Source organism: Streptopelia decaocto (assembly GCF_964273445.1).
Source record: "Streptopelia decaocto genome assembly, chromosome: 4".
NCBI lineage: Eukaryota > Metazoa > Chordata > Aves > Columbiformes > Columbidae > Streptopelia > Streptopelia decaocto.
The window spans coordinates 36,612,823-36,639,805 of record NC_138658.1 but is presented as its reverse complement, the minus strand read 5'-3'; the positions used below and the strand labels follow the sequence as shown (position 1 = coordinate 36,639,805).

Genomic DNA, 26,983 nt, shown 5'->3' with positions numbered 1-26,983 from the left:
CACAAGTTTGGGTCACAGCTGCTGGCTACAAGACGCCGCGCCGCGCCGCGCCCCGCCGCGCCGCGCCCCGCCGCCCCGCGAAGTGGGAAACCCAACCTAAAGGAGCAGCGCCGGCCCGCGGATCACGCCCCGCCGCGGCTGCTCCCGCCTGCGGTCCCACCCCGGGGCCGGCGCTGCGGTGAGGCCCGGGCCCAATAGCGGCCGGGGCGCTAATGGCGAGGCGGGGCTGGGTGGGACAGCCGGGCGGGGCCTGGGCCTGACCAGCCGGCGGCCGGGCCGCGGCGGGGGCGCCGATTAAATACAGCGGGAGCGGTGGAAAACGTGATTGGAGATGGCGCTGACGGCGGGGAGGCGGCGGCAGGACCTGGACAACGTGAGTGCGGGCTTGCAGGAGCGGTTCCTTCGGGGCTGAGCGACCAGGCTGCTGCTGACGGGGGGCGTTGCTGGGAGAGCGCCTCGCTTCGTGTTTCGTCTCTTCCTTCCACTGCTTTTTGCTGTTTTCGGTACTCAGCGCCGAGGCCTTTATCTTCTTCTTCCGGGGGGAGCAGCCGGCCGAGGCGCCTCGCAAATGGCCGTTTCGGAAGTCAGGAGGCCGCCGGGGCCGCTCCCCGGCCGGGCCGCCGCCCCCCGCGCTACTGCGGGCCGGGCCCGGGCCCTGCCAAGCGCTGTCCCTGTCCGGCCGTGCTTGAAATAACCCCAAGTAACTTGGGTGTGCGGGTGTTTTTAATCAAGGTTATTAATTTAATCGAGCCTGCTCAGGTGGCTTGTTTAGTTCTTCTGGGTTATTTCTTCTGCAGACAGATCCTGTAAGTGTTATCTCCTGTATACATGCGGTGTGCTGGCCTGACCACGGCGTTTTTCTGCTCATTTGTGTGTTCCACCCCTCTCAGCCGGGCCAGGCTTGCTGGCGGTGGCCATGCGTGTTCCTGCCGGCCCTTCTCCTGGTGCTGGGCGGCTGCGGAGGTGGTCACAGGCTGGAAACGCGTCAGGGAGCCAAGGGGCTGAATGGAGCCCTAACCTGTGCTTGTGGTAGCATCAGTGCTTAACAGAAGCCCCATGTTTAAGGTGTTTTGGATTTTAACAGCTGTGGTTTTGGCTCCTCTTAATTAAATGAAGCCTGTGTTTGATCTAATTAGGACACTTAAGGGTTTTGTTTTGTTTTTTTTTTAATGTCAGATTGACTGCATGGCATCATCATCTTTCTTGCTTTAATTCCTACCCTCCCCATGTTGCTGGTAATAATATCTACTTAGGGAGGTTATGTCATCCAGCACCTCCTAATGCTAGCTGGATTTCAGGATGCCAAGATGGATTGTAGCCAGTCTCGCTGTAAGTAACATGGTCAAACGTGTTCTGTTAAAGCTTTGTGAAGGAGTGCACTGATCTGTCATGGTACTGCAGAAGTGATGAGTTTACCTGTTCCCATTAGACAAAGGATATTGTCCTAAGGAGCATTGCTGTCTTTATGTGAGGTGTGAGCTGTTAACTTTGCTAGTAATTCTGTGTTGGGAAGGAATGAGGCAAGATGCAGACTTCAAGTGCTGGCCCTGCACACTTGCTTCAAGAGCTTAAAGTTATACCTGATCCCTGAAAATGGGGAAGTGAGCAACAGAGGGCATCTTAGTACTCTTGCTTCTGGGTTTTATATTGGTGACATAAGAAGAGTGTCACTTGTAAACCTTTAGGTTTGCAGTAAAAGGTCATCTTACTAGGCAGGTATTTCAGCAAGGGTTGTTTACAGCCGAAGACCAGGCTAATTAAAAGGTATCAAATAGGTGAGGGAGGTCTGTTCACACTCTTCTGTGGTTGGGCAAATGTGGTGTTGAGAATACTAAAATTAAACTGATTGCTGACTGAAATAAACCTTGATGTCTAGTTCCTTCACTGTAGGCAGCTGTCTGTAGGTGAAATAATACTGAAGAGACAATCTGCATTGTCCCAGCTAATATGAAGTATAAACCTAGGTCTAACCCCATAAGCTCTATTTCTCTCTTTTCTTGTGCTAGTGTATAGAAGAATGACATGCCTCATTTGTCTTGAGGCTTCTGCTCTTTTCTGCCATGGCAAGGAGAAGTCCTTAGTTTAAAAACACTATGCCAGTCAACCATGGCATGTCTCTCTGCATAGTCAGAAGTGGGATGGGGCCTGCTCTTGTCTTGTTCAAGGATGTGGTTGATATCACTCAGGAGAAGAGCTGTCAAAACTTGACTGGGAATCTTGAGTTTCTTTCTCTCTTGAAGCAACCAAGTCGTAGCATGGGACATAACAGGATGCCTAGAGGGGAACTTGAGCGGTTGAGATCTTGTAGTGGCTGTGTATGTTCAGTTTGAGACATACTGAATGACTGTGTCCTAGCCTGGAAGGAGCAGAGATGTGTAGCAGTGGGGCAATTTTCTTATCCACAAGGAAAGGTTTTTCCCTCCACCCATACTTAGTTTTACCTTAAAAAAAAAATAGAGGTACTTCTGGAAACTTACATAGCCAAAACATCTGAGCTGAATGTGAAGCCAAAGCCCCAATACTTGGTGCCAACAAGCCAAGTAAGGGCTGCATGTTCTCTACTGAAAGCAGAGAATGTCTTGCCCAGCAGTTGTTAACATCTTCCCGCTGAACCGCTGCTGCTTTCTTGCCTGGGTTCAGTTTGAATTACTGCTGCAGGTGTTTTGACATGTCAGTGACTGAATCACCTGACACTTACTGGTACACTGCAGCTTTGTTATTGCCTCCAACTTTAGTTGGATAGAAGAATAATAAGGATTTTTACAGTACCTGTATAAGGTATGTAAGAGAATTGTCACGTTACACCTTTCCACATAAACATACTAATACTTGAGGCCTCTCTCACGAGTGATGATCCCTTTAGTCTTTAAAATGTAATACAAGTATCTGAGTGAGTTCTTACCTAAAGATGTCATGACAGTTTACCTAGAATTTAAGAGCTTATCTCAAGGTACTAATCTAATTTTTCCCCAGAGCTTGATTTGATAACAGGAAGTTGCTAAACCTTTGTATCTGACTTTTAGAGCTTACCTGTTGTTATTCTTTGCCTTCCACTTCTTTTCTAGGGTTCCTTGGAAGTAACACAAAGTTTGGAAGATGATACCCTACTGGATGCACCACTTCTTTCATCTCATACGTTGCATTCCCAGCTGAGGCCAAGATTTCATGCTATCCCAGCAGTCCTCCTTGCCAATTTTCTGTTGCTAATACATGTAAGTTTAGAAAGCTTGATTGCATTACGAATGTTTGCTGTCTCTATTCTGGATTCTTGCTGTTTGTGTTTCTTCTGAGACTTGCATACGCTATTCTTCCAAACCAGTGAAATATTACTTGCAAATGAATTTTGATAGTGTGAATGCTACATTATACTTGCTGTGTTTTCTTTCTGATTGTTTGTCAGTGCTAACGTGCTACAAGTCTTGTTCTTATATGTTGTTGGAAATGTACTTTTAAAAAAATACTGCTGTAGAAGTGCTTATACTAGTTAGAGAGCCAAGATAATTTTGATGCAGTGCCTTGTGGAGGCTGAATTTAATATCACAGGAAAGACTTAAGGTATTTTTTACGGTAACTAAGCAAGTAAAGCTGAACTTGCTCCAGGGGTTTTTGCATGGTAGTGGATGAAGCTATAAAGGAATCAAAATGTTACTTCCTGTTCTGACTTCTAGAGGTTAAGGGTGAAAAGCACAGATAAAGGACAAATCTTGCATGTAACAGTATGAAGGCCTATTTGAGGCTGGTAGACAGAAGTAGAGATTCTGGTCTAGTAGTGGGTTTATCCTTGATAAGGTGAAGAGACTTATTGTTGCTTGTGAGCATGTGGAAACCAAAAATGAAGAAGGAAGGGTGAACAGCTCTGATCCTAAGATCTAACTGAAATGGTATTTGCATGGTGCTTAGGCACATGGTTCAGTGGTGGACTCTAGACAGTGCTAGGTAGATGGTTGAACTCTATCATCTTAAGGGTCTTTTCCAACCTAAATGATTCTATGATGCCACTAACAGTGACCTGGAGATAGTATGTGTATAAAACCAGATACATACATACCACATGAGCTGTATGTTGCTAGCTATATTTGAACTTCGTTTGATCTCAGACAAAAAATGCTGTGCCCAGTTGCTCTGCAAAACGTACCCTCTTCCAGAACTTTAAAAGCACATACCAACCTCTAAGGTCTCTCTTTGGGTAGCTTCATAAAGCTGTTCAAACCATATGCCTGCACTTTCCAATTTCAGCAGTAATTGTGTCGTGTGCCTCTTAGTAATATCAAGAAATGCCCGTCTGTCTATCAAGTAGACTTATGAGAGACTTATGCTGAATAAACTACCAGAATTCCTAATGAAAACTGCATATCCAGCCTTATTCCCTTCCACTACCAGAAGACTACTGGTGCCATCCCTTTAGGGTGCCACTTGAGGTCTGCATTATGAAGGTAGATGCTGCTATTGGTAAGAGAGCAGTAAATGTTTTTCCACCTAGCCCTAGGGCATTACTATCTGCTACCATAACTGATTAGCCAAATGTCAGCCACCCAGATCCTAGGAAACTGCTGCCTTTTCTGTCCCCATCACTTCCCTTCTGCTGCAAATGGAAGAAGTATGGGGAGGTGAGGAGAAGAAAAACTGTGGAGGCCTCTGTCAACACACACTTTTCCAGGTAAAGTCTTGCTGCTATTGCTGAACTTGTTGCAGTGGCTGGTTGGTCGCTTGAGGGAAATGGAGAAGTATCATTTTCTCTTGGTGAAATACAGCATTATACTTGCCATATGAAAGGTTGCTGTCTTGCTTGCTGCAAACATGGATGGGGAAAACAAGCTTATTGGATTTCTTTCCTCTCTGCTTCTGCAAATTCTGCAAATTTGATTCTGCAAATGTGCACAAACCTTGTGGGATTTGGAAGCACCAGGTTAGCTTCTGATGCACAGCCTGCCAAAGGGACAAGTATCCTGGAGAAGTTAAGCCATCGTAGTATTACGTGGTAGAGTTGTAATGCATTTCTAAAGCTATCTGTATGTACCATGGAGTTTTTTTTTCCTCCAACTTTTTGTGCCAAGAAATGGAGTCAGGCAGCAAATAGCTGCTTTGTTGGCAGCTGCCTAGTTGCATACAGTTCTGGAGTGTATGAGTAGGATATATTGGAGTGTGGTAGGGCTGGGCTTTTGGGTGTCTTTCCTTCTGCCAAGCCTTGCTCTTCTGCAGGCTTTTGGCTCCTATCAGGAGACTCTGGAGTGCAGTGTAAAGTGTCCAGGCTAGCAATAATTTCTTTATATTAACCCCATCTTTCCTTATTCCTCTCTGTGTATGCACATTCACAGAACTGAACTTAAATACTACTTTATCTAAGAATAACTTTTTGTATATAAAAATCCCCTGTACTGAGGTAAAGCACCTGTTCTTCGACTGTCCTGAAATGTAAGCAAAACATCTTTAAGTGTCACCCTTAATGCCAGCTACCTGTTTCTTCTTGCACACCCTGATAGCAGATGAGTAGAACTGCAATGCCAGGCCATTCCTGCTCACATCACTTTAATATAGCCATTTTCTGCACTGAAATACATTATTAACACCTGGAAGGAGTAGAACTAGATGTGTTACTGGTTTAAAATGGCAAACTGAACAGTAAGTGGACCGAATAAAATAAGGGTTAGTTCGATTATTCTTAGCTTTGTTAGAAACAGAGGTGGTAAAATAATGGATTAAACAAAATGTTGTGGATAATCCTCCCTCTTATTTAACTTAATCTAGGTACTTATCCCAAGGTAATTTGGGATTTAATTTGCATTTGAATACTAGTTTTATGGATAATACAAAACAGACACTTTTTTCCTCCAACCTTCTGTCCTGTCTGTCTTCTACAATGTTTGGTTTAGGTGTGATTGTGTGAAAGTTATTTCCCCCTTTTTCCCTCCAATTACCTGACTCTACTCACAACCAGAGCAAGCTAAGGGTGGCTCATATCCAGAGTAATTAAATGGTTCTGAAAGGCTAATATCTGTGAAGGAAGTTTGAGAAATGGCAAAGATATGAAAAATAAGTTTGAGGGAGTGGGAAGGAGGTGGTGGGCTCTTAGATGTCCAGACAATTGAGTATGGAAACAAAGCTACCAAATGAAATCTGACACTTGCCTCCGTCTTCAGTTCTGTTGTGTTTATCAGTTATGAGATGTAGAACATTGGATGCTTTTAAAGTATATTAGAGGTACTAGACTTTTGCAGACTTGAGGCAATTTTTTTGTTACATTTAGAAGTTCTCAATTTACTTGGTGGGAGTTGCTTATAAACTGTTTTTGTTTTCAGTTCTGTTAGAAAATATTCCTATTCTGCAGAATGAACCAGGATGAGAAAGTATTGTTCACTGAATGAAAATGGTAGAGAGTATTTTCTGACAAAAGTATTCTATAAGGGTTAAAAAAAAAGCCCTCTGTGTATGCATACATCCCACATAATGTGCCTTCTGGTTGGCCAAAAGATTGCTGATGCTGAAGACTTGAAGAGTCTAGAAGATGGGAAGAGTTATGGCATAATGGCACCAGAATGAAGGATAAGTGTATGTATAATCTGACTGACTGTAGTCTGGTCGTTCTGATGCGAGTTCTGAGCAAAATGGAAAAAGCTGATAGTAAGTACACTGAATAATGATTACCAACTGGCAAAGGTGCCTAGCCAGTGTTAATAATTCACTTTGTAAGCTAATATGATGTTTCCCTTTTTTTTAATGTCATAACCTGGAGATTATCTATAATGGATCTAGTAAAGGATTGATTTTTAATTGATGAAATTTCAAGTTAATGAAAGGTAGAATGTACCAATAAGATATGAGGTTGTCCTGCAGAGTGGTAAACAAGCGTAAATATGTGTGGGGTTTGGTTTGTTGTTTTTTTTTTAGGGAATATAAATGAAGTTCCCCCTAAAGTAAAAAGACATAGTAAAAACGTATTCTGAAATAAGATAAATTCGCTATGAAGGGGAGTCTCAGGAACAGTGAAATTGATTTAGAGGAAATTCTGGGACGAGTGGCAATTCTCAGCTCTGTTCTGCTGGACACTTGTTGCCCTCCTGGAAAACAATTATACTACTTAGCAATTTCAGTCATCAATATGTTCCCAGAATGACATGTTGTGGTTATAGTAAGTGTCTAATGTCTTATACATTATTTTAGCTCTCATAGAATCAATTCAGAAAGTAATATATAAGGAATAAATTACATAAGCTTGTGGTTGTTTGTTTTGTTTAGTTACATGTTGACTTCAAGACTCTTCTTCTCTCTCCCTTTCTCTTCCAGGTTGCTTTTGTTGTTCTGGCATTTTTAGCAGCCATGTTCTGTTCTTACCCCAATCCAAACCAGGATAAGTGCCCTGGAAACTATACTCACCCACTTAAAGTGCAAACTGTCATAATCACTGCAAAAGTAATTCTGTGGATTTTACATGTTGTTTTTGAACGATACATCCAGCACCACCACAGTAAAGTCAGAAGCAGAGGTTACTTTTCAATATACCGATCAACAAGGCATCTAAAAAGGCTTCCACTGCTGATACACTCCACAGGTGAAATGAACTTGTTTTTCTATTTGTGTTTTTTCTTCTAAAGCTTTAAACTATGATGCAATAAAAGACTGAACATTTATATATAAATGTATATATATTATGAACTTTTCAAATGCCTATGAGCATTTATAAATGGTATTTTAGTCAGATGGACTTCCTGACTGAGCTTTCTCACCTGCCAGGTATATGTCATAAAGAACTTCGTAGTGGAAAAATGCCCACAAGTGTGAAGTTGAGTAAAATATCTAGTCATTTCCTTCTGGTCTTCAGCCACAAAATGTTCAGCCAGCAAGGTCTGTGTTTGGCTGCCAGGGATCTTGATTTGCGTACTCATTTGTCTAGTTGGATATGTGGCAAGACTGCTAGTCCTTCCAAGAAGGACTACTACTACTACTCTTTTCTTTCTAAGCTCAACAATTCAAGTAGAAACAGCTGATTTGCCTGTTGCTCAACAGCTGCCTGAAATCAGTAAAATAAGCAATTTTCTGATATAATCTACTTCTGCCTTTTTCTACTTTCTATGGAGGAAGGTTGGTGTATGGGAGTGGTTTAACTCTCTGTTCCAAGTTACATCACTGACCAGTGAAGCTGAAAGAAATGTTGGTACAATTAGCTAGTGTAGCTTTTCTAACAGATGAGACTTCAACAAATTTAAAATCCATATAACTAGAAGGGATTTTTGACACAGCAATAGCAGGGGGGAGGGAACAGTGGTGGCTTTTACAGTATTTTTGTGGCTCATAATCCCATCTCCCTTCTGTAAATCTTCCGAATAGCAAGACTCTTTCTTTTTTCACCAAAATTGTTGTTACATGGTCCTGCTTTCTATAAAAACCTAGCTTTATTTCCAGCCAGTCACTAAAAGAGCTGGGCAACTTGATGAATGTGTAGAAACTTCAGGCTATGGCCACTAGATAGAGCTCTGAAGGTAAAGATGTGTTTGGAGTGCAGTGACAAAATGAGGCTACAGCACGTTTAAGGATGTGTTGAAAGAGAGTAAAAGGACTATTTCTGCCTCTTGCATTGTAATCTGGAATACTTAGCTCTGTCTTCAGTATGAGATGGAGTTCACTTCTCCCCTACCAGAGAAACTCTGGGCATGTATAAATGTTCAGGTGCAGTCAGTTGTGTGCTGTGGACTTTAGGTAAATCATCCATAGTTCAGAAGGTGGTTGGCTCCATTGCTGCAAACTCACTGCCCTGCTAATTGCTGCTGATACCACTTCTAGCCTGACAGTTCAGTCACCTAATGCAGTATGAAAGAGAACTGTATAGTCCCCTAGCTACATTAATGGTTTTAATACACTTAGTGCTTTATTCAGCCACTGGTTATAACATTTCTACAGGAAAAAAAAGAATGCTTCACACTCTATACCAGAGAAGAGGGTGTGTAAAGGAAAAAAAAAAAAGCTTGTTAGGTCTGTAATTCAACAGTTGCTCTCTGAGTAATGGTGGTCATTTCAGTTAAACTTCCAGTAACTTGAAAGTAATAGCTAGGCAACTGATGAAAGACTATGCAAGTGTCTCCCTGTGAAAAGGTGTTTTGCTTTTTGTTTTTTCCTCTCTGTTAGCCTCACTTAAATACACTCAAATCCACCACTTGAAGGAAACCTCCCTCTCTCTTGGAATTGATTGATGTGACCTCTTAGGAATTGAAATAAATTGTCTCCCAACAGTTTTGGGGATGGATAGCAGCAACAAGGCTAGAAACTCTTTAAGCCCACGTATATATATATATTAGGTATTTCTAGTGCATCTCTTCCACTCCTCTTTAAGTGAGAAAAATCTATGAAGAAAATTCACAATTCTCTACCATTGCAGTCAAATACTGAAATGAAACCTCATTTTGCTGCCAGCACTTGTAAGCCTGCATCACTCATTTTTAGGACATTAGACAAAGAGGCAAGTATGGCATGAAATGGAAAACCATTACTTAAGTGTTGCAGCCTAATGCAGATACTGGGGATGAGAGAATGCGAAGTTATTTCAACAGTTGTTACACCTGTGAAATATTTGTTTTCTAGGTAATGCAGCCCTGCTTTTGATTCTATCAATGCAGCATTCCTTTCCTGATCACAGTAAGGTGTACCTATATCTTATCCTGGGAGTCCTGGGCCTGGAGCTGATTAGTTCCCTGACATGCTTAGTGATTTACACAGGTGAGAGGCAATTTTTGCCTTCTTGAGTGAAACTTATTGCTGCTACTTAACTGTTTTGTTTGTATCCACAGTAACTCATTTGGGGTACCCCAAGACACTTACCTGCAACTGTAAATACAGAATGATCCTGTGCTTGTAGAAGAACTAAGGCAAATCCAAAACAAATGGGAAGGTTGTCAGGCTTGATCTGATCTCTGGGTTCTTCTAAATGAATGTTCTGTATTACCTCAAAGCTGTTGACCCAGTGAAGTGGCAATAAATCCATAATTGTTGTGAAAGTATTCTGTGAGCAGGCTTGTCTAGTAGTGTGTTCTCAAATACATGCACCACAAGCTGTGAAGCAGTAAGAGCTACCTGGCTCTAATCAGAACTGCTTCTGGGATTTACATGCAGGACTTGCATAGTTGATAACATGATTGTGCCTTACCCTCCAGAGTCTTCCTCCTTCCCTAATCCCACTCCAAAAGCTTCAGTTCCTCCTTGTCACTAAAATGGAAGATTCCCTCTAATGAATGTTCAAAAAAATATTATGGCTTTTGGAATCTATACTAATACTAAAATTAGATACTGCTTTATAAAACTGTGAGGCATTGCTTTGTACTGTCACTGTTGGCTTGTAAGGTTATCTGCTATTAGGCTTGGTGTAAAATATCTAGACTTGATATACCTCTTTCCATTAAACTATTTCAGTACTATCTAAAATGTTGATTAATAAATGTTTGAACCAAATAGTTTTCTCTGATCTTATCTTAAAAACTGTTTGGGTTTATGGCTTGCATTAACTTGATTGAAAATAATTGAGTTAGGAAAAAAAAATACGGAAAGGTATAAGACACTAAAAAGTGTCGTTATTTTTGTTGCCTGAAGAAAATTAGAGGTGTTTACTGTGAATTTCATATCTGTTTAAATGACATGTAGTTCCTGCTCTTGAGTTAGTTTATGCATCTGCTTCTGAAATGATGTTTTCTGACTATTTACAGCTAAACCAAGAAGATGACACCTTAGCTAAGCAGCGTCAGTAGCACTGGTTTCTCTGGGGCAGGGACGACAAAACAAGTGGGCCAAAACTTAGTTTGCTCTTGACTTCTAATCAAACAGGAGGAAGGAGAATCCTTTGGGACTGCATGAAGCTTAAGGCTTAAAGTAAAAGCCATTGCTGTGGTGATCAGTATTTGTACTAATCTGACTTCTGTTGTGATTTCATAATTAGTAATTAATCTAGGATGTATTTTATTTTGGAGGAGAAAACTTTGTTATTAGTAATGACTTGCAGAGAAGTAATGCTAGGCAGCTTGGTCATATACAAAAATCTATTATTGACTCTCCTGCAACAACATTAAAATCAAAATGCACCAAGAAATAAGGTCCCACCTCTAAACTACATTTTCTCTTACAACTGTGCAGAGGCCCTGGTGCTGTAGGCTGGTCAGGCTTTCCCATGAATTGAACCAGCATGGCTCAAGTGGACCAACTGTCTTCTGGAGCAATAGAGGCAATGCATGGTGGCCCTAGAGAACTATTCCAAGAATGCTGGAGATCATCCCTTTTTTGCATATGCATACTTAATTTCCTGGGAAATTCAGGAAGAGATAAATTGCAAAACTTTAATAGAACATCAGGAATTCCATGAAATGTTATTTCTTATCCTGAGGCCTCTTGGAGCTCAAAGAGCTATGTTATGTGCCTCTTACCCTGGCAGAAAAGGATAAGTGACTGCAAGAAGGCAGTCTGGCCTTCATAGTAGTAAGGTCTGAGTCTGGATTTCCACAAGTGCTCTCAAACTCTTTCTGTTTTGTCACCCATAGGGTCTTGTTCCCTGGCTTGTACTGTGCTGGTTCCTGTGCCCATCAGATCCATTAACCAGCTTATACTAGGAAGTTGTGGAGAGCAAATTTTTGCTTTCCAGTTGATGGAGGCTTGAAGGGTCCAGTGAGACCTGGAACCGAAGTGAAGGAGGGACAGAGCTGCATTGTGAGGAAGGAGTAAGGTGGTCTCTTCTGGCAACAGTGACCTTATTTCCAGAGCAGCCCCAAAACAACACTGTAAGCTTCATTCTCAAAAGCTTGGTATGCAAAACTGAGGTTAATTTTTGTAAGTTACACTTGCCTTAGGATGAGGAAGACTTCCAGTCACCAGAGGGTATTGTAACTTGTTTTCTGTTCTAATACATGTTTAGGTAAGCTAAGGAACTGCCTGCACGTCCATCTCTTTTGCATAATTGTATTTGGTTGGGGTTTTTTTGGTTTGGCTTGGTTTTTTTTACATTTTAAGCATCAAACTAAAGCTCTCCTGAAGCAAAACAAATGTATTTGCCTAGTTTTGAAAACAGCCTGAGAATCTGTAGTAATAGTGACACTCCAATTTTTTTTTTTTCTCTCAAACAGCACAGAGTATGTGACTGGAAGCATGAAGTTTCTTCAGTAGGATAATTTTAAGGGCAGTCCTCTGTTCAGGGTTAGAATGCCCCTCTCCATGGCAAGCACTTACCAGATACCACTCACTGTTAAGGTGGTGTCAGCTAACGTAGGTGAGCAACAATGAGGAGATTATGGTCACTTTACACTAGCAACTCATGATCAACCTCTTCCTTGTGTTAATGTTACTCCTAAATTTTGGAGGGAAGGTAGCACCAGTTCATAAATTGTTTCTCTGTGGTAGAATAATTATTTTGTAAGCATTTTTGCCTCATTCTAGCAGTTACCTGTAGAAAGTTAATGTACCTGACTTATTTAAATATTACTACTTCACAAATAAAAGTGGTGGCATGGAATAAGTGATTGTAATTCTATGTATTTCTTCTTGCTTGGAGCTGTTTTATGAATTGTATGATGCCTGATGTTCTGTGAAGTACTACTGCCTCCTTAAAATTCTCTCCATTCAGCAGTGTATGTATATATAGCTGTAGCATGCAGAGGCAGGGATTCAGAAATCTGCAAGGAGTTGCTGTGATTGACTTATAACAGGCTTGACATATATAAATTGTTAAAGTGAGGTAAATGTGCATGGAATGAAGTATGATACAGATAGCTCTAAATGTCAGCTTACTATTGTAAGGTTGTTATTGATAGTCAAGCTTTAAAAGGTTTACTAAATATATGCATTTAATGACTTTCTTACATACTTCTAGTATCACTTGAGTAAAAGACTAACATTCCCACAAACAACACATGTTGGGAATTCCACACCCCTTCCTTTGTGGCTTTATTTGTAGAGGAATACAGTCATAGAAATAACTAACCTTTGAGCCTAACTTGTAGTTAACCTCTGGAGGGTCTTAGCATTGTTTTAGCAGGGTGGCCTGTAAGAAACCCCATCATATTATTGACTTGTAAGGACAGTATTTCTCTGCAGTAGCTTGGGTTTCTCATGGAGCCAGACTGTAATGTTTTTAGTAGCATTAGATTTATTGCTTCACAGGCAGCCTTAACTGCAGTCCTAAATGTCTACTCCAGATCTCTTGGTACTTTGCTTTAATCCGGATCTGATACTGAATAGCTTTGAGTATTTTCAGCTTCCTTCCATGAATAATGCAGAGTGTGCCTACAGCTTTTCCTACCCCCGCCCATCCCCATTCCATATCTGTTTCAATTTAATCTTAAACTTTATTCACAGGTGCCCAGGAATTATTTCTGGTTTTGTTAGCCAGCACTGCAAGGTTCAGAATGTGAAGCTGATCAGAGCTGCTCTGGTTTGAATACTTAATGGCTTTCTGTAGCAAGTCTGCCCTAGTTTTAGACCAGGCAAACAAGCTGCTGCTTCACTGCAGGTAGCCTAGCTAAAATAGTATTTATCAAAGAACTTATGTTAGAAGTTCTGACCTAGATACAAGTATCGTAACTTCTACAACTTTTTTTTTATGGTGTGTAGCTTAATTTATGGCCTGAATTTGGAGACTGAATCTCAGTACCCTCTCAAAGACAACTAAGGTTTCAGCCTCTCTTAGGTGACAAAATAAACTTTGCAGATGTTAAGCAGTATGTCCAAGCTTTGCCATTTGGGTCATCAGTTCTCTGTGGTCTTCTAAGCAGTAGGGCTGAGGGGAAAAACAAACTGAAAGCCCACCAAACCACCACTAATATATAATCAAAGCCATTACAGACATGAGCAGAGAGTCTTTTTCTTTCCTTCCTCCCCGCTCCCCAGATTACCTTATTATCTTTTCAACTCCTATCCTAAGGCAGTCTTAACAAAATCTGTAATACATGATTGTTTTTAACTTGGAGCCTGATCACAAAGCTTTTCTTTTGTGGGTTGCTTTCCAACTTTTATTAATAAAACTTTGTTGCAGTGAAAATAAGCAACTTCAATCGTGCAAAGCCAAGACCTGACATAATCGAAGAAGAAAAGATGTATGCCTACCCTAGTCACATTACCTCAGAAATTGGATTCAGGTAATCTTGTGCTGTTTTCAACCATGGTATATCAGTAACGCTGACTAATATAATTGTATTACTTTCTGTAGAGTTACATATAATCTTGAATCTCGCAACCAAAACAGAGGTGGAGATAAGTGTTTTGAAGGAAACTTTATGCTTAAGGCTGCTGTTTCACATGCACAGATGAGAAGTAGCACAGTCTTGTACTTTTTACATAATGATGGCAATTTGCTATGATACGGAAATCCTCAAACATGAGGACAAATGATTTGACCATTTATGGCTTGTTGCATGATTTTTTTTCAATCTGCTATAAATAACTGTGCTTAATCTGTGTTAGCTGACTTTATATGGGAGTTTGAGGAGAGAAACTGGTGTCTTACCCTGTTACTTAAAGTATGCCTACAGAAGCCTAGCTTCTGCATCAGTTTCAGACAAAAAAAAATATAAACTGTGGACAGTTGATAGACAAAGAAAACTTTGCAGCTTTGTTCTGTGCGAGCAGTTGGACATGAGATTCTAGCAAGGGCTTTGGAATATATTTCCAGCTTGGGAAGGTACTTAAAGGTGGGTGGGATACATAAGAGGTAAGAAAGTTCCTGGTGAGACAGAGAAGGTATCCAACACAAACCTCACTAGCACTGAGACTTCTGGCTTGCTTGTCCTTTATGTACCTTCTGACTACTTGAGCGTCTTCCAGTTGCTGAAATGAATCTGGTATGACTTAACAAAAACCAATCATCAAAACTCACATGATTTCCATACAAGAATTTATTTAGGAGTTTTCTGATACAATGACTTGCTTTTGTATGTGTGCCTTAGTAAAAAAATTGAAGTGCAGAGGTGACTAATACTTCGGCATTTCCCCTGCTGTTACAAATGCAGCATGCACATGCTTTTATGGAACTTGGAAGTAGCTGTCCAGGATACAGGAAGGATTTAGAGTTGTCTTGAATTTTGATACAATGTCTGACTTCCATCTTGATATAAACACCATGGTGAATGCATGGTGGACCTCATTACTTTCTCATTCAGCTTCTCCCTTGAGAAATTCTCAAATGCCCAGAGAATGGGTCTTCAACAATGACCAGCTGAGGAAAAGACTCTGGATTTTTTTGATTAAAGAGTGCAAACTTCCTGTGAGAACTGATTGCAAAACAGTTATTTTAATTCAGCTCAATACAAATCTGACTCTCTCTCCCTTGAGAGTTAAGGTCTATTGAAAAGTGAATCCTGTCAGGCCTTCTGTTGACCCTGGCTGTAAGAATGTTTTTTGAATATTATGACCTCTACAACCCAGGTTATGGATCAGGACCTCTTCAAGTTGGTTGTACAGATTACTGGTTAAGGTTGCAAGCGTTCTATCTACAGAACTTGTTTATTTTTTCCAGTTTAACTACCGTAGGTTTTTTTATTGGACCTAAGCTTTTTCCTACGCTAGCTGTCCTCCTTGGCACTTTGTAAGAACTATGAAAAGGGCAATGTTCCTCCTCAAAATGCTGCAAGGCCGAGGAGCAACTTTCTAAGCTCTGAGATGTTCACATGTGTACTGAGAGCGCAGATTCCCAAGTGAACTAGAAAAAATAATGTGTAAGGGAAGACTGGAATGTGCTCAAGCATAGGTACTTGTTTTTGCTATGCTCTTAGGTATTATAGATTTGACAAAATTATCTACTTTTATAGATTTTTCTCAACTTGGCTCTACTTAATGTTGCATTGTTACTATCCTAATTAAAACGAAGGATGTCTGAAAGCTGGAAATGTTTTAAGTGGGAGGTTTGCTGTACATAAGGTAGATCTGAAATAGCACATCTGTTTGATGCTGTTATGGTCTTGTGACAGATAATATCACTTTATATAGTATATCATGTATGCTACTGCAGGTTCGTCAATAAACTTCTGTCTTAAACAGCTTATGATCCTCACAGCTGAATAAAAATATTATGGCTGCTTAAAATAAACCTCCTAATGTATTTGGAAAAGGTGCCACAGATTTCTCAGTATACTTCTGGCATGTTGTCTGCCTCACTAACTCAAGTTTCTTAAACAGTAAGAATGATCATACTACTACAACTTTTCTGTAACTGTATAGCGGGAAATACCCAACTCAATTATGTATACATGGCATGAAGTTCAGACAAACTTTTTTCTCTTCCTCCCTTCTTATTCAAAAAGGAGGTTAAACATAAAGGTGTTGTAGATTGTCTCCTTCTTCAAAAAATTAGTTGAGATCAACAAAATTAAAACTGAGGGAAGAAACTTGTTAAAGTATTTGTTAATTAGCTCTAACATTTTTTTGTGTTAGAAAGCTGCTGTCACTTATTAAAACCCATATTCACTTTTGTTCTTTCAAGGGAAAATTCAACTTTAGAAGAGATAGTGGAGAAGCAAGGAGATGTAATAGAATATCTTCAGCGACACAATGCACTGCTCAGTAAGAGACTATTGGCACTAACATCTCAGCAGATCAAAACTTAACAGCATTTGGAAAACAACTGCTGGAGCTCTGGTAGGACCATGAGGTAATCTAATATCCAGACTGATTTGTACAGATGACTCTTCTTCAATCATCTTTCACACTTTGAAATAGAAGTTAAGATGGAAGGATGAGCTCTGCATACGCTCTAAACCTGTTACAACTGGACACTCTGCCTCTCAGTTCCGGAGCTTCAAGGATTTTTAATTCCTAATAGGTTAAAGTTGGACCTGAGGTAATGGTTCAACTTTGTTCAGTTGTTGCCATCATTTTGTACTGCTGTAACCTTTAAGCTTCAAACTACCAAAGTATTTTATATTTCTAGAACACACATTTGTTCTCTAAAAATCTGACTTCACAAAGGATGTATTTTGAGTTTCTAGTGCTGAAGCTGAGACTAGATGTATTCTGTCAGAGTCCCATTACTTCTTATGTTAGAGGTGGTGTACTTCAATAATCCTATACAACATAGATACCTGCTTTCTAGATCAGTCTCCTTTTGTACTGTGTCAAGAAAAGGAATTAAACTGTTGCCTGTGCCAGTGGGAAAATTTAGCATCTAATTTAGGATTAAAAAAAAAAGCAGTGGATGTCCTAGAATGGCAAATCTCACATATGTGTGTGGTACAAAACAATGTCATGATAAACAATTTGAGCAGTTTTTCAGAATTCTGGTTTAAAAACCTGTAAGAAGGATATCTAGAGCTGATGAGTTTCTCATTACTAGAAGTCTGGCTGGTAATCCAAGATTTCTACTCTGCCAACTGAACTAACTGAATGGGTTTAAAGATGCATCAGTTACATACATCCTTGCTCTTTACTTTGACCCTTAAAATGTTAGCATCTAGATTCAAAAGCTAAAATGGTGTATGTGGGGAGGTGAAAAGCAGCAGAAGACAGAAAGGTCTTCTAAAAGTTGGAGAAACAATAGTTCTAGGTTCTATCTCATAGGTTTATTGGGAAGGCTGGTGAAAGAACCATTCTGTTCCAGGTACTACTTTTGTCTACCAGTGTAGACCAAGAATTATTTTAGAAGCCGATACCTCTGTGGGGAGATGGGTGATCACTAGTCAAAACTGAGAGGAAGGCTCTCATCAGGAGTAGTCTTGTGGTTCAATATAAGAAAAATTAAAAAAAAAAATCCACCTTACTGTCTTACTTTGGTACTAGGGCACAACTTCAGAAATAACTAAACTTTTCAGTGTGCAACAAACACAGGAAGGAAAATAAACATTGGAGGTTTTGCTGCTATCAACACTAGACTGTTCTTATTAACTGTTTGTGGAAAATGCATCCAAGGTTTTATAGTATAAATGTAATGAATACAAATGTTTTTGGTTTTAGAACTCAGGTTTTGATGTGATTGTGTATATCAATTTATATAATTTCTATGAAAAGCAGTAAAATGTGACTGTGAAGTTCATGCACAATAAATGCAACTGAGGACAAGTGTGAATTCTTTCATTTCTAAGCTCATGTGCAGCTGGTGCAGCTTGTTGCAACAGGCAATCTGTTCAGATTTTGTTTTGCTGGAGTTCTCACAGCACAGTTTTGGTGCTTAAAACTAGCCAAAAACTGTTATGTGACAAGGATAGCTGTTTACTTGTTTTGAAGCTTTAGGCTTAGTTTTATTCTCTTTCCTGGGTAACATTTTTCAGTTGCACTTCAGATCTTCCCTGCTACTCCTGTTTCTCTCCAACACAGAGGAATAGGCTGTGCAGTGTAGCGGAACAACTTTACTGTATTTTTGAGGGCATTGCTCATACTTTCCTCATCTCATCCAAGCCTGCTTAAAGTAAAACTTGGATTAACCAGCAGTATTGCTTTCCATGGGATGGGGAGAGTGCAGGTTTTATCTCCTGACCTTTGTAATTCAGAGCTCTTCATAAGTACACAAATTATTAACAACTTTAAACAACCACCCCTCATTTTTATATCTGTATGATACACCCATCCTATTGTGATTAAGCTTCTGAAAACAAACAAACAAAAAAACAAAATAACAAACTTTTCATGCTTGTACAGGCTCCAAATAGATGCAGAGTCCTAGTTTTTCTGGCTATGCTCATCTTGTTTATCTTAACTTTAGCCTCCACCAGAGTAGGGTTTGGTGCTGGGTGTTGTGGTAGCTGATACCATCTGACCAGCTTTGGAGCAGCTCGGGATCTGTCACTAACAGCGCAGCCTGGTAACCACCCCTGCAGCCTCACAACTAGAGGCAAGTTTCAGGAAAAGAAGAATCACTTGGTGAACGTGGTGGTTTGCACATGCTCTGCTGCAAACCATCGGAGTCCTTCTTGGGCATGCTGTGGCAAACCTGCATGTAGGCGAATGCATGTGAGTCTGAAGAGCTGAAGAAATGAGTGATGTTCTTCATGTAATTACAGCTGCTGAAATGCATAAATATTTGTAGGCCTGTGGTCTTAACTTGGTAAAATATAGCAGATTGCAACCAAGGCAGCAAGCAGATAACAAAAAAGGAATATTTCCTAATGTACGTTGCAACTGTACATTAAAAAAAATAAATAAATATATATTCTTATTCAGTTTGTACCTCAATAGCTTTTTGTTTCTGTAGAAAAACAATGTACACGTTTCTCAGGTTTGGGAAGACAAGTACTTCAGACTACCTAAGAAACATAAAAGATTCAGGGCTGCCCAAAAAACGTTCACACTGGGATTTTTAGTTCTAATTATTTTAATTTCTAGATGTAATGCTGAAATGTGATAAATATTTTGTACATATGAAAAGGCATTGTGATAATCTCTTACAAAGACACATCATGTTCAAGGGGAAAAACTCTCAGTTGGTAGTTGTGTTTTCTGTTTCTGAGTTGCTCATAGTGGAAGCTCTATGTAAATGCTTCAGTATTTCACCTCAAAAAGGAAATCCTTGGTTGCAAACAATTTTAACAGGATTTTCATGTGTTAAGGTTCTACACAAATATGCAGTTAAGCCTGCTTGCAGTTAATCTAAAAAAGAAAGTATCAATGACCAAAGGTGCTTGGGCAGACAACAATCTGACCTTGAGGTATCTCAAGAGATATGAAAAAGCATCCTCACTATTGGAATGAGTTTGGCTTTTAGGCATTATTGCAAACTAAAGACACAGGTTGTGCTATTTGTGCTGCTGGACTGCTTCCCACTTTGTACAAATATTTTTCAGCCTGATCACTAGAAGAAAAATAAAAACTGTGGGCAGCAGTGAGAGATCAGTATGCTAATTGTACTCATCTGATGATAGTCACACATTTGAAACTTATTTACCATACTCATGATTTACCATACTAATGCTTCTCCTGATTGATGTTGGTATAAATCTTATGTGACCCTTAACAAAATTTGGCCTTGCATGTACAGATGCTGAGATATTTATAGTATATGTATGTTGCATAAGGGAAGTATTTCCAGTCTTTATTCTTCTATAATTTCCTTTCTTCCATACTGTAAAGGGAAGAGGTGAATTGTTTATTATCCTTTGGGAACACACTAAGCTGCTGTTTCTCACCGCAGCCTTACATTTACCTCTATTTCCTGTTGACCTGCTGTTACATCATTTTATATTTCACTCTAAAATAGACAAATAATTTCCAAGACTTAATGAAACTGACTTTCAAATAACATTTAAAAATTTTGTATGTAACTCTACAAGACAAAATCTTAAATTTCAAAAACTTGCATTTTAGCTTTCAAAGCCTGAGTTTACCTTTGGATCAAGTATTTTGTTAATTGCATCCATGCAGACATCAACTCTGACTTCCAGTACACAGCAATTTGTACTTGTATAAACTTCTTTTATATGTATGTTCATCTATGCATATGGAGAGTTCAGTCAATTCAGCTGTTACAGCACAGTGTCCAAAGGCTTTATGTTTATATATATATATATATATACACACATATATATGTATATATATGTATATATATATAATCATACTGTTCCCATGCCAAACTGTTTTTACCAGATGAAGCTTATGTTGTGCAAATCAAATGGGTAATTTCAACAAAGTCAAAAGCAAGTCCAGCTCAGCTGAAAACAAGGTAATTTGAAGCCCTGCCCTCACTGAAGTTAGATACCAAAATAGTGCTGTGCTGTAGTAGCATCACTCAGCTCTTTAATTCTGTTGTGCAAGACCGTCTAGCACTTAAAAATTTATCTATGGTATCCAACCTTTAATGGGAGAAGTCGGCACGTATTTCAGTTTCTGCTATGCTTCACACTGCTTCTGACCTTGTTTTTTTCCCTGAAATAAGGACATTTTCTTTAGTTTATGAGAGCATTCAGATTTCAATATTTAACATTCTCAGATAATTTTGCTTGTTCTGTCTGGGCATGGAGACAATGCATAATCTGGGTTCTGAAGTAATCAAGTATCAAGATGTCATGACAGAGCATGCTGTGATTACACCAACTGGTACTTTTAAATGAATTTTTTTCTATATGGCTTTTATCAGACTTTTGTGGTTTTAGAAAAACAGAAAATGTGAGGAATATGGTTACATGAATAACTACTATTTATTTGTGCCAGAAATTCCATCTGAATCCACATGGAAACAAGACAAACTCTCCATTTTCTTTAGATACCCTACCTTTGACAACCGAAGAATATAAATTTTGACAAGTGTACAAAATTTATTTAAAATGAGATGTTATTTGAAGTGCATACTATCTTTTTACGAAACACACAGTCAACAAGCCAGTTTATAAACATATCCATCAAAGATCACAATCAATGCCTTTTTCAAGAAGATTTTATGGTATCAGCATGTATAAAAGACATTTACAATAATTTTGTAGACTGACAAAGGGCTTCCTAGGACACTTTGGTACTTCTACATCTGTAAAGGAAGATGCATATATAGCTCTCTGATAGATAACATTATGTTTTTCTTATTATCAAAGTTAATAATTATGATTATATAAAATATCCAGTGCCACACTAAATCCATATATTCATTTATAAGGCATAACTGTTAAATAGTTACTCTTCACCTTTCTTGCTTTCCCATATTCTTTACCTGTCCTTCTAAACATACATAGGCACGGATACATGTGAAAGCTAAGTTAAATAAATACTTAAAAAATAAAGTCAATGGTAGCATGCCTCTGATTTTGGAAAAGGCTTTTTTTCAAAACTTCTAAAGGTTTAACTCCAGGGGGTTTTTTTTGTAGGTATAGTCAAGTTTGACCATCTTTTTATATCCCATCTGGAATAGGATTCTTCTATATGGAGAAATTTGAAACTCCTGTTAAGCTCTGCCAATATGAATCTGATTAAGGTTTTAAGTTCTTAGAGATGAGGGGCTACATACAGACACTGATTAAAAAGTTTCAGCTATCCACTTTTCTTGATTACTGTTCTTTCACTTATTAGAAACTGCGTGCGGCAAGACAAAATACTGGATTTAAACTATGACACTGCTATCTTCCCTCAACTTCATACAATTTACAGAAAATTTGATATTTCAAGACTAGTGTGATTACTTAAAAATCTGGGTATGACTTACTTTCAGGTTTTCATTCTGCTAATGAAAGGGCTACCATGTTTTCCTTAAGTGTAGGTTTGTAATTTCTGCTGATATAAAAAGATGTGAAACATGTATTTTCAAAAACAAAACGTAAAATAAAAACTCAATGTATTCTTGACCTCCAGTGCTGAAAAGAACATCCTATTTTCTGTTTGAAGTTCTCATTCATTGTAGTGCTGTGTTCCAAATATCCCATTCATTTTAATTACAGGAACAGAGTACTATGCAACACTGGGGTTGACCAAACAAAGGTTTATTTTCAATGGTCTATTTTTGTGCTCTATTTATAATACTGTAGTGGGTATTTTAGGAAAACTACTATTAAGCAAATAGTTCTCTAGTACTGAATTTTCAAGTATGTTTAGCTGTCTGGTTTGGCAGCTCAGTTTAAGAAAACAAACGACAGGCTTTGCAGTAACAGCTCATTAGACAGGAGGATGGGCTTGACCTTAAGGCCTGACTTGAGAGATCTGAGTTATCAGTTTTGCATGACCCTTGGCTAATCTCTTATCTCTGTACTTCAATTCTCTATCTATAGAATGAGGGATAAACACTCTCTTTGCTTTCTTATATTGTAAACTCTTACTAAGCTTATGATACAGTAAGCCAGTAGGACCACTAGTGTGGTGCTGATTTTGGTGCTATTACAGTAATAAATTCTATATTATTAAGGTAATTCCGTAAAGCTGTAACGTTAAGCATTAAAACATGTATTTATACAGTATTAATATGTAAAAGTATAGACAAAAAATGGACTTTGTAGTTCTGTGCTGGAGTTTGACATTATTTTACTCTAACTACTGCCCTGCACACAGCCTGAATCGAGTAGTCAACAGCAGGTCCGGTTTCTCTCAGCCCGAACAGTACAGGCCATTAAGAGTGCCCTTGGACAGATCCTTAATAATGCCATGGGAAATCCATCTCTAGGCACCTGGTGTTTGATTTGGTCTTTTAACTTTCACTGGTCTTTATGAGAGCCAAAGAATTTATAGGGAATGTTTCAACCAGATGAATTTCATGTACATCCTCCCACTGCCACCATCCATTTCTTCTCTCCCTTCCCAGGGTGTGAGCCAGGGCCCTTTGCTCCAGGTCTCGCAGAATGTGGCAGACAGGGCTGCTGAGGGTGGGACTGCAGTGGCTCTTATCAGGTCAGCAGTTCTTGATCTGGATTTGTGGTTAAATATCGGTTTAATTGTTGCTCCTTTAAAACACTGGAAAGCCCATTATGAAACTGCTGGGGAAAAAAGGAGAGAAATAACCATTAAGGAGAGATTTAGAGGTCTAATGTATTACCCAAGATATAATCTGTTATTTATCTAATACATGGTTGAAATTTTGGGAAATGTTTCTTAATTTGGAAATTTTAGCTTAAAAGGTTAAAAAAAAATCAAAAAGCCAAAAGCAAGAAGGCCTCTAATATTAGATTTTCTTCCATTTTTTTGTCCCATGTTTTGCTTATGTAACTGATTAAAAATCAAATTCAATGCTCTCATCATTTCAAGCATTGTTGTGAAAAAGAGAGGCTTCTATGCTCATCCCAGTTTCCAACCACCTGTTGAAATTCAAGCTTAAGGGTCCATCCTGTTTGCATCTGCAAATAGCTTTATCCATATGTACAACTCCATTGAGATCAGTAAGATTACTCACTTTGAGTTAAGTTACCCAGGCATGTAAATATTTGCTGAATTAGGACTAAAACTGGAACGGAATGTAAACGTAGATGGTAAATCCTACTTAAGATAAAGGAGCTGAGCACCCACAATGATGACTGGAGTTAACCGAGTTGGTTCAGGTGCCTGTCACCCCTTATTCCCCAGTCAAGCCTTCTGGATTTCTAAACAGCTTTATAAAGCAGAATTATCTTTAACTAAATGTCTACAAGATGAATACATATTATGAATTGATAAGTACACTGTTTGGCTTCATCATTGACTTTTGTTATAATAAATCAGCTCCCCAAAGAAAAGGAGATAACGCTGAAAATAGCTTTATCTTGATATTATGTAGTGTGAGTGCCTATGCGTCATGCAGCTACTGCAGTCTCAAGCAAAATGCATTATGTACTGTTTCAGAGCATGTTAGAGAAAACGTAACTGTTTTCTGCACAGTCTCCAGATTATGGAAGCTGAACTGGAGAAAATGGAGTAAATTTACTTTTCTTAGGAAGCAAGCCATTCAAAAGTCATTCAAGAAGTCTCTAGACCTAAATTCCACTGTCCCTGTCATTCAGTCTCTGCATGTGGAGTGAATTGATCTGATTGCTTATCTCGTTAGGTTTATGCTTAAACTGATGAGGGAATCTCATTTAATCTCTCTTTCTGAAATGAATGAAGTGAGGAGACAGAGCATTCAGTAGTAAAGCATCCTTCTGGCATGTACCTTTTTCTACTTGAAACTCAATCCTGTCACTCAGTATGCAGCCCATCTGAGATTAAATTTAAGATATGGTATTTTTTTTTTCAGCCTCACAAAGTTGCCAGTTTACCATCCCATGTGCCCATTCTACGTGTTTATAGGCCGGCACTATATAGTGGAATGGTACCTTTTTCCATGGCTGGTTTGCGAGTGGTGTACACTCTTTTCACCCAGACGAGATTCTTGGTATAGAGTTGTTAAAAGGTTGACTTTGGTCCCTTTTTTGCTGTTAACTGCTTAGTAAATTGAAACATCTTGGGTTTTGCCATCATTTGTTTATGATACTCTCATGCCTGGGGCTACATTATTTTAATATATAATTAGTTTAGAAGATGCAAAACTCCTGACTGCATGTTTTATTCATTCTTAAATTGCAGGAGCGCCTTGGTTTCCTTTTGAAGCCTAACCTATTTACATATGCTACCTGTGTGCTTCTACAGTCACTCAGTATTTGAATGTATATGCCCTCATCAGCTATAAAGCATTAATGTTTTGCACTTGTATAGCCTTTCATCCAAAGAGCTCAAAGTCTTTCGCTGTCAATGATTAAGAATTACAGTCCCCTTTGAAGTGGGTAAATGCTACTACCCTCGTGTTACTGACAGGCAGAGCGAGGTGACTTTGCCCTGCATCCAACACGAAAGAAGTGTTAGCGCTGGAAGTCCCGGAGCATCCTCTCGAGCTACCGCTTTGTGCCTCCTTCACTTGCACTACACTGTTTTCCCGCAGCTTTGCCAATAGCTTTAAACGTTTGCAGGGCAGCAGTTAGCCCTATTTATAATAGCAGACCCGGGGATTTCCCACTCTGCCTCGGCAAAGGCATTTGCGCGGGAGCGGTGGTCTGGGAGGGTAACGCGGAGGGGGCAGCAAGGCCTGAGCAAAGCCGGGCGCTCACCCCGCGTCCCACTGTGCCCTGTTTTTCAAAACAAACCACCGGAGACCGGGTGAAATCACACCTGCGGTTTGATTTGCTTTGTCAAATACCTCTTAAACTCTTCCGAAACGCAGGTGTACGTAAAGTACTTATTGCGGGGAGCACTCCCCACTGCAGCCCGCTCGGCAGGAACCGTACAGGGAGGCGGCGGCGGCGGCGGCGGCAGCAGCAGCAGCAGCAGCAGCAGCAGCTGCTGCTGCCGCCGCCCCCTCCTGCCGTGCGTTCTACCCGTGCGGTGTGGATTACCTGGCCCCCGTCCCGCCGGGGCTCAGGGGAAGGGCACCCTGGAGTGGAGCGGCACACAGCGCCGGTGGGAGCAGCCGTGCCGGTGGAGCTTCCTGCGCAGGGCCAGGTTGGCTGCGGAGAGAAGAGGGGAGGGAGGCAGGCAGGGCGTAAGTGGGGGGGGGATCACTGGCAATGTGTCCCGGTAGTCGCGGCGCGGGGACTAGCGGTCCTGCTCCCCCCGGGACGTGCAGGGGCGGCCCTGGCTCCGCCGCTCCCCGGGGTCTACCGCTGCCCTCCGCCGCGCCTCCCCTGCCGGCTGTGCTTCCCGGCAGCGGGCGTGCAACAGCTTCCTACCTTGAGTTTTACTTTATTCTGACCCTCCCAAAGTTGCCAGACTCCTGAGAGACCTGATGCATGATCCCACGCTGCCGCTATACGCAGAGATGAAGAGCATACAAACCCAGACCGCAAAAACCCTCCGTAAAACGCGTGGCCGCGGAAGCCAGGCAGATACGAACCCGGCCGGAGGGCAAAATCCGCGTGTCGGGTGCGGTCTGAGAAACGCGCCCGCGGTGCCCGGGGCAGGCGCGACACCCCACCCTGGCACACGCAGTCCTGGTGCGGCACCGCTTACCTGGCCTCTGCCCGGCGGCGGGGAGGAGGCTCGCCAGGAGCAGAAACACGATACAGAGGAGCAGTTGGAGTCTCATGTCTGCAGTCAGCGTAGAGGCGCGCTCTGAAGGGAGTAGAGATGTATAAAGGCGAAGAAATGTACAGAATAGCGGCCCGCGTGGCTGTAAGGGGCCGGCAGCGCCGCAGGCAGCGTCCCCCCGCCTGGCTCACATGCCAGTGACAAGCTGGGGAGCCCGCAGGCAGCGGCGTCTTCCAGCAAGGTTAATGATCAGGCAGGGGCAAGGTTCCTGATTTGCTCTGCGGTCAGTGCCTCCGTGCCTCCCTTCTCCCTTTCCTCCTTTTTTTTTTTTTTTTTTTATGTCACTCCCCCTTATTTTCCATAAGCAAACAATGCAGGAATGAAAAGTCCGTGTAAACAGTAGCTCCAGTCAATGCATTAAGGGCACGGAGGCTTCTGAACAACGCAGCGACTTCACTTTAAATTCAACGCGGCCAGGGGAAAAAAAAAAAAAAAAACAACGTAAAACAAGGCCTGGTGTTCCCTCCCCCATTTGCAACTGTTTAAACTTTACATTGCCCATATTGGTGCCACATGCAGAAAGCAATGGCAGTGGCAGGAAGTGTGTGTGTCCCCCTCCCCTTTGTCCCTCCTGATTGGGGGGGGGGTGGGAAGTTCCCCCCAGCAC

The 26,983-nt window shown here is 40.6% G+C and overlaps 2 protein-coding genes across 5 annotated transcripts; one reads left to right on the top strand and one right to left on the bottom strand.

Moving 5' to 3' along the window:
- Positions 1–185: 185 nt before the first annotated feature.
- On the top strand, positions 186–19,297 carry TMEM192 (transmembrane protein 192). 3 transcript variants are annotated; one of them, XR_014183985.1, is made up of 7 exons: positions 186–373; positions 3,066–3,212; positions 7,282–7,546; positions 9,571–9,705; positions 11,511–11,747; positions 13,318–14,096; positions 16,436–16,482. XR_014183985.1 is itself a non-coding variant. In XM_082052052.1 (6 exons), the coding sequence occupies exons 1-6, from the start codon at positions 332–334 to the stop codon at positions 16,557–16,559; spliced, it is 816 nt and encodes a 271-aa protein (XP_081908178.1). In that variant the 5' UTR covers positions 194–331; the 3' UTR covers positions 16,560–19,297. The 3 variants fall into 3 exon arrangements, 1 of the variants encoding a protein (XP_081908178.1); XR_014183986.1 differs by having other exon boundaries at positions 13,994–14,096; positions 16,436–16,446; XM_082052052.1 differs by lacking the exon at positions 11,511–11,747 and having other exon boundaries at positions 194–373; positions 13,994–14,096; positions 16,436–19,297.
- A 1,195-nt stretch (positions 19,298–20,492) lies between these two features.
- Positions 20,493–26,721, bottom strand: APELA (apelin receptor early endogenous ligand). Of its 2 annotated transcripts, none has more exons than XM_082051035.1 (3): positions 26,299–26,721; positions 25,686–25,796; positions 20,493–23,324 (listed from the first exon to the last, which is right to left on the bottom strand). In XM_082051035.1, exons 1-2 carry the CDS (start codon positions 26,372–26,374, stop codon positions 25,708–25,710), a joined length of 165 nt encoding a protein of 54 aa, XP_081907161.1. In that variant the 5' UTR covers positions 26,375–26,721; the 3' UTR covers positions 20,493–23,324; positions 25,686–25,707. The 2 variants fall into 2 exon arrangements, with proteins under 2 accessions (XP_081907161.1, XP_081907162.1); XM_082051036.1 differs by having other exon boundaries at positions 20,493–23,321.
- Between the last annotated feature and the right edge of the window lie 262 nt (positions 26,722–26,983).

Excerpts from the sequence above, each read along its gene's own strand:
- APELA (XM_082051035.1), bottom strand. The coding sequence starts at position 26,374 with ATGAGACTCCAACTGCTCCTCTGTATCGTGTTTCTGCTCCTGGCGAGC. Across the intron at positions 25,797-26,298 it reads CGCCGCCGGGCAGAGGCCAG|CCAACCTGGCCCTGCGCAGG; the intron begins GTAAGCGGTGCC and ends TTCTCTCCGCAG.
- TMEM192 (XM_082052052.1), top strand. The coding sequence starts at position 332 with ATGGCGCTGACGGCGGGGAGGCGGCGGCAGGACCTGGACAAC. Across the intron at positions 374-3,065 it reads GGCGGCAGGACCTGGACAAC|GGTTCCTTGGAAGTAACACA; the intron begins GTGAGTGCGGGC and ends CTTCTTTTCTAG. Across the intron at positions 14,097-16,435 it reads ACCTCAGAAATTGGATTCAG|GGAAAATTCAACTTTAGAAG; the intron begins GTAATCTTGTGC and ends TGTTCTTTCAAG.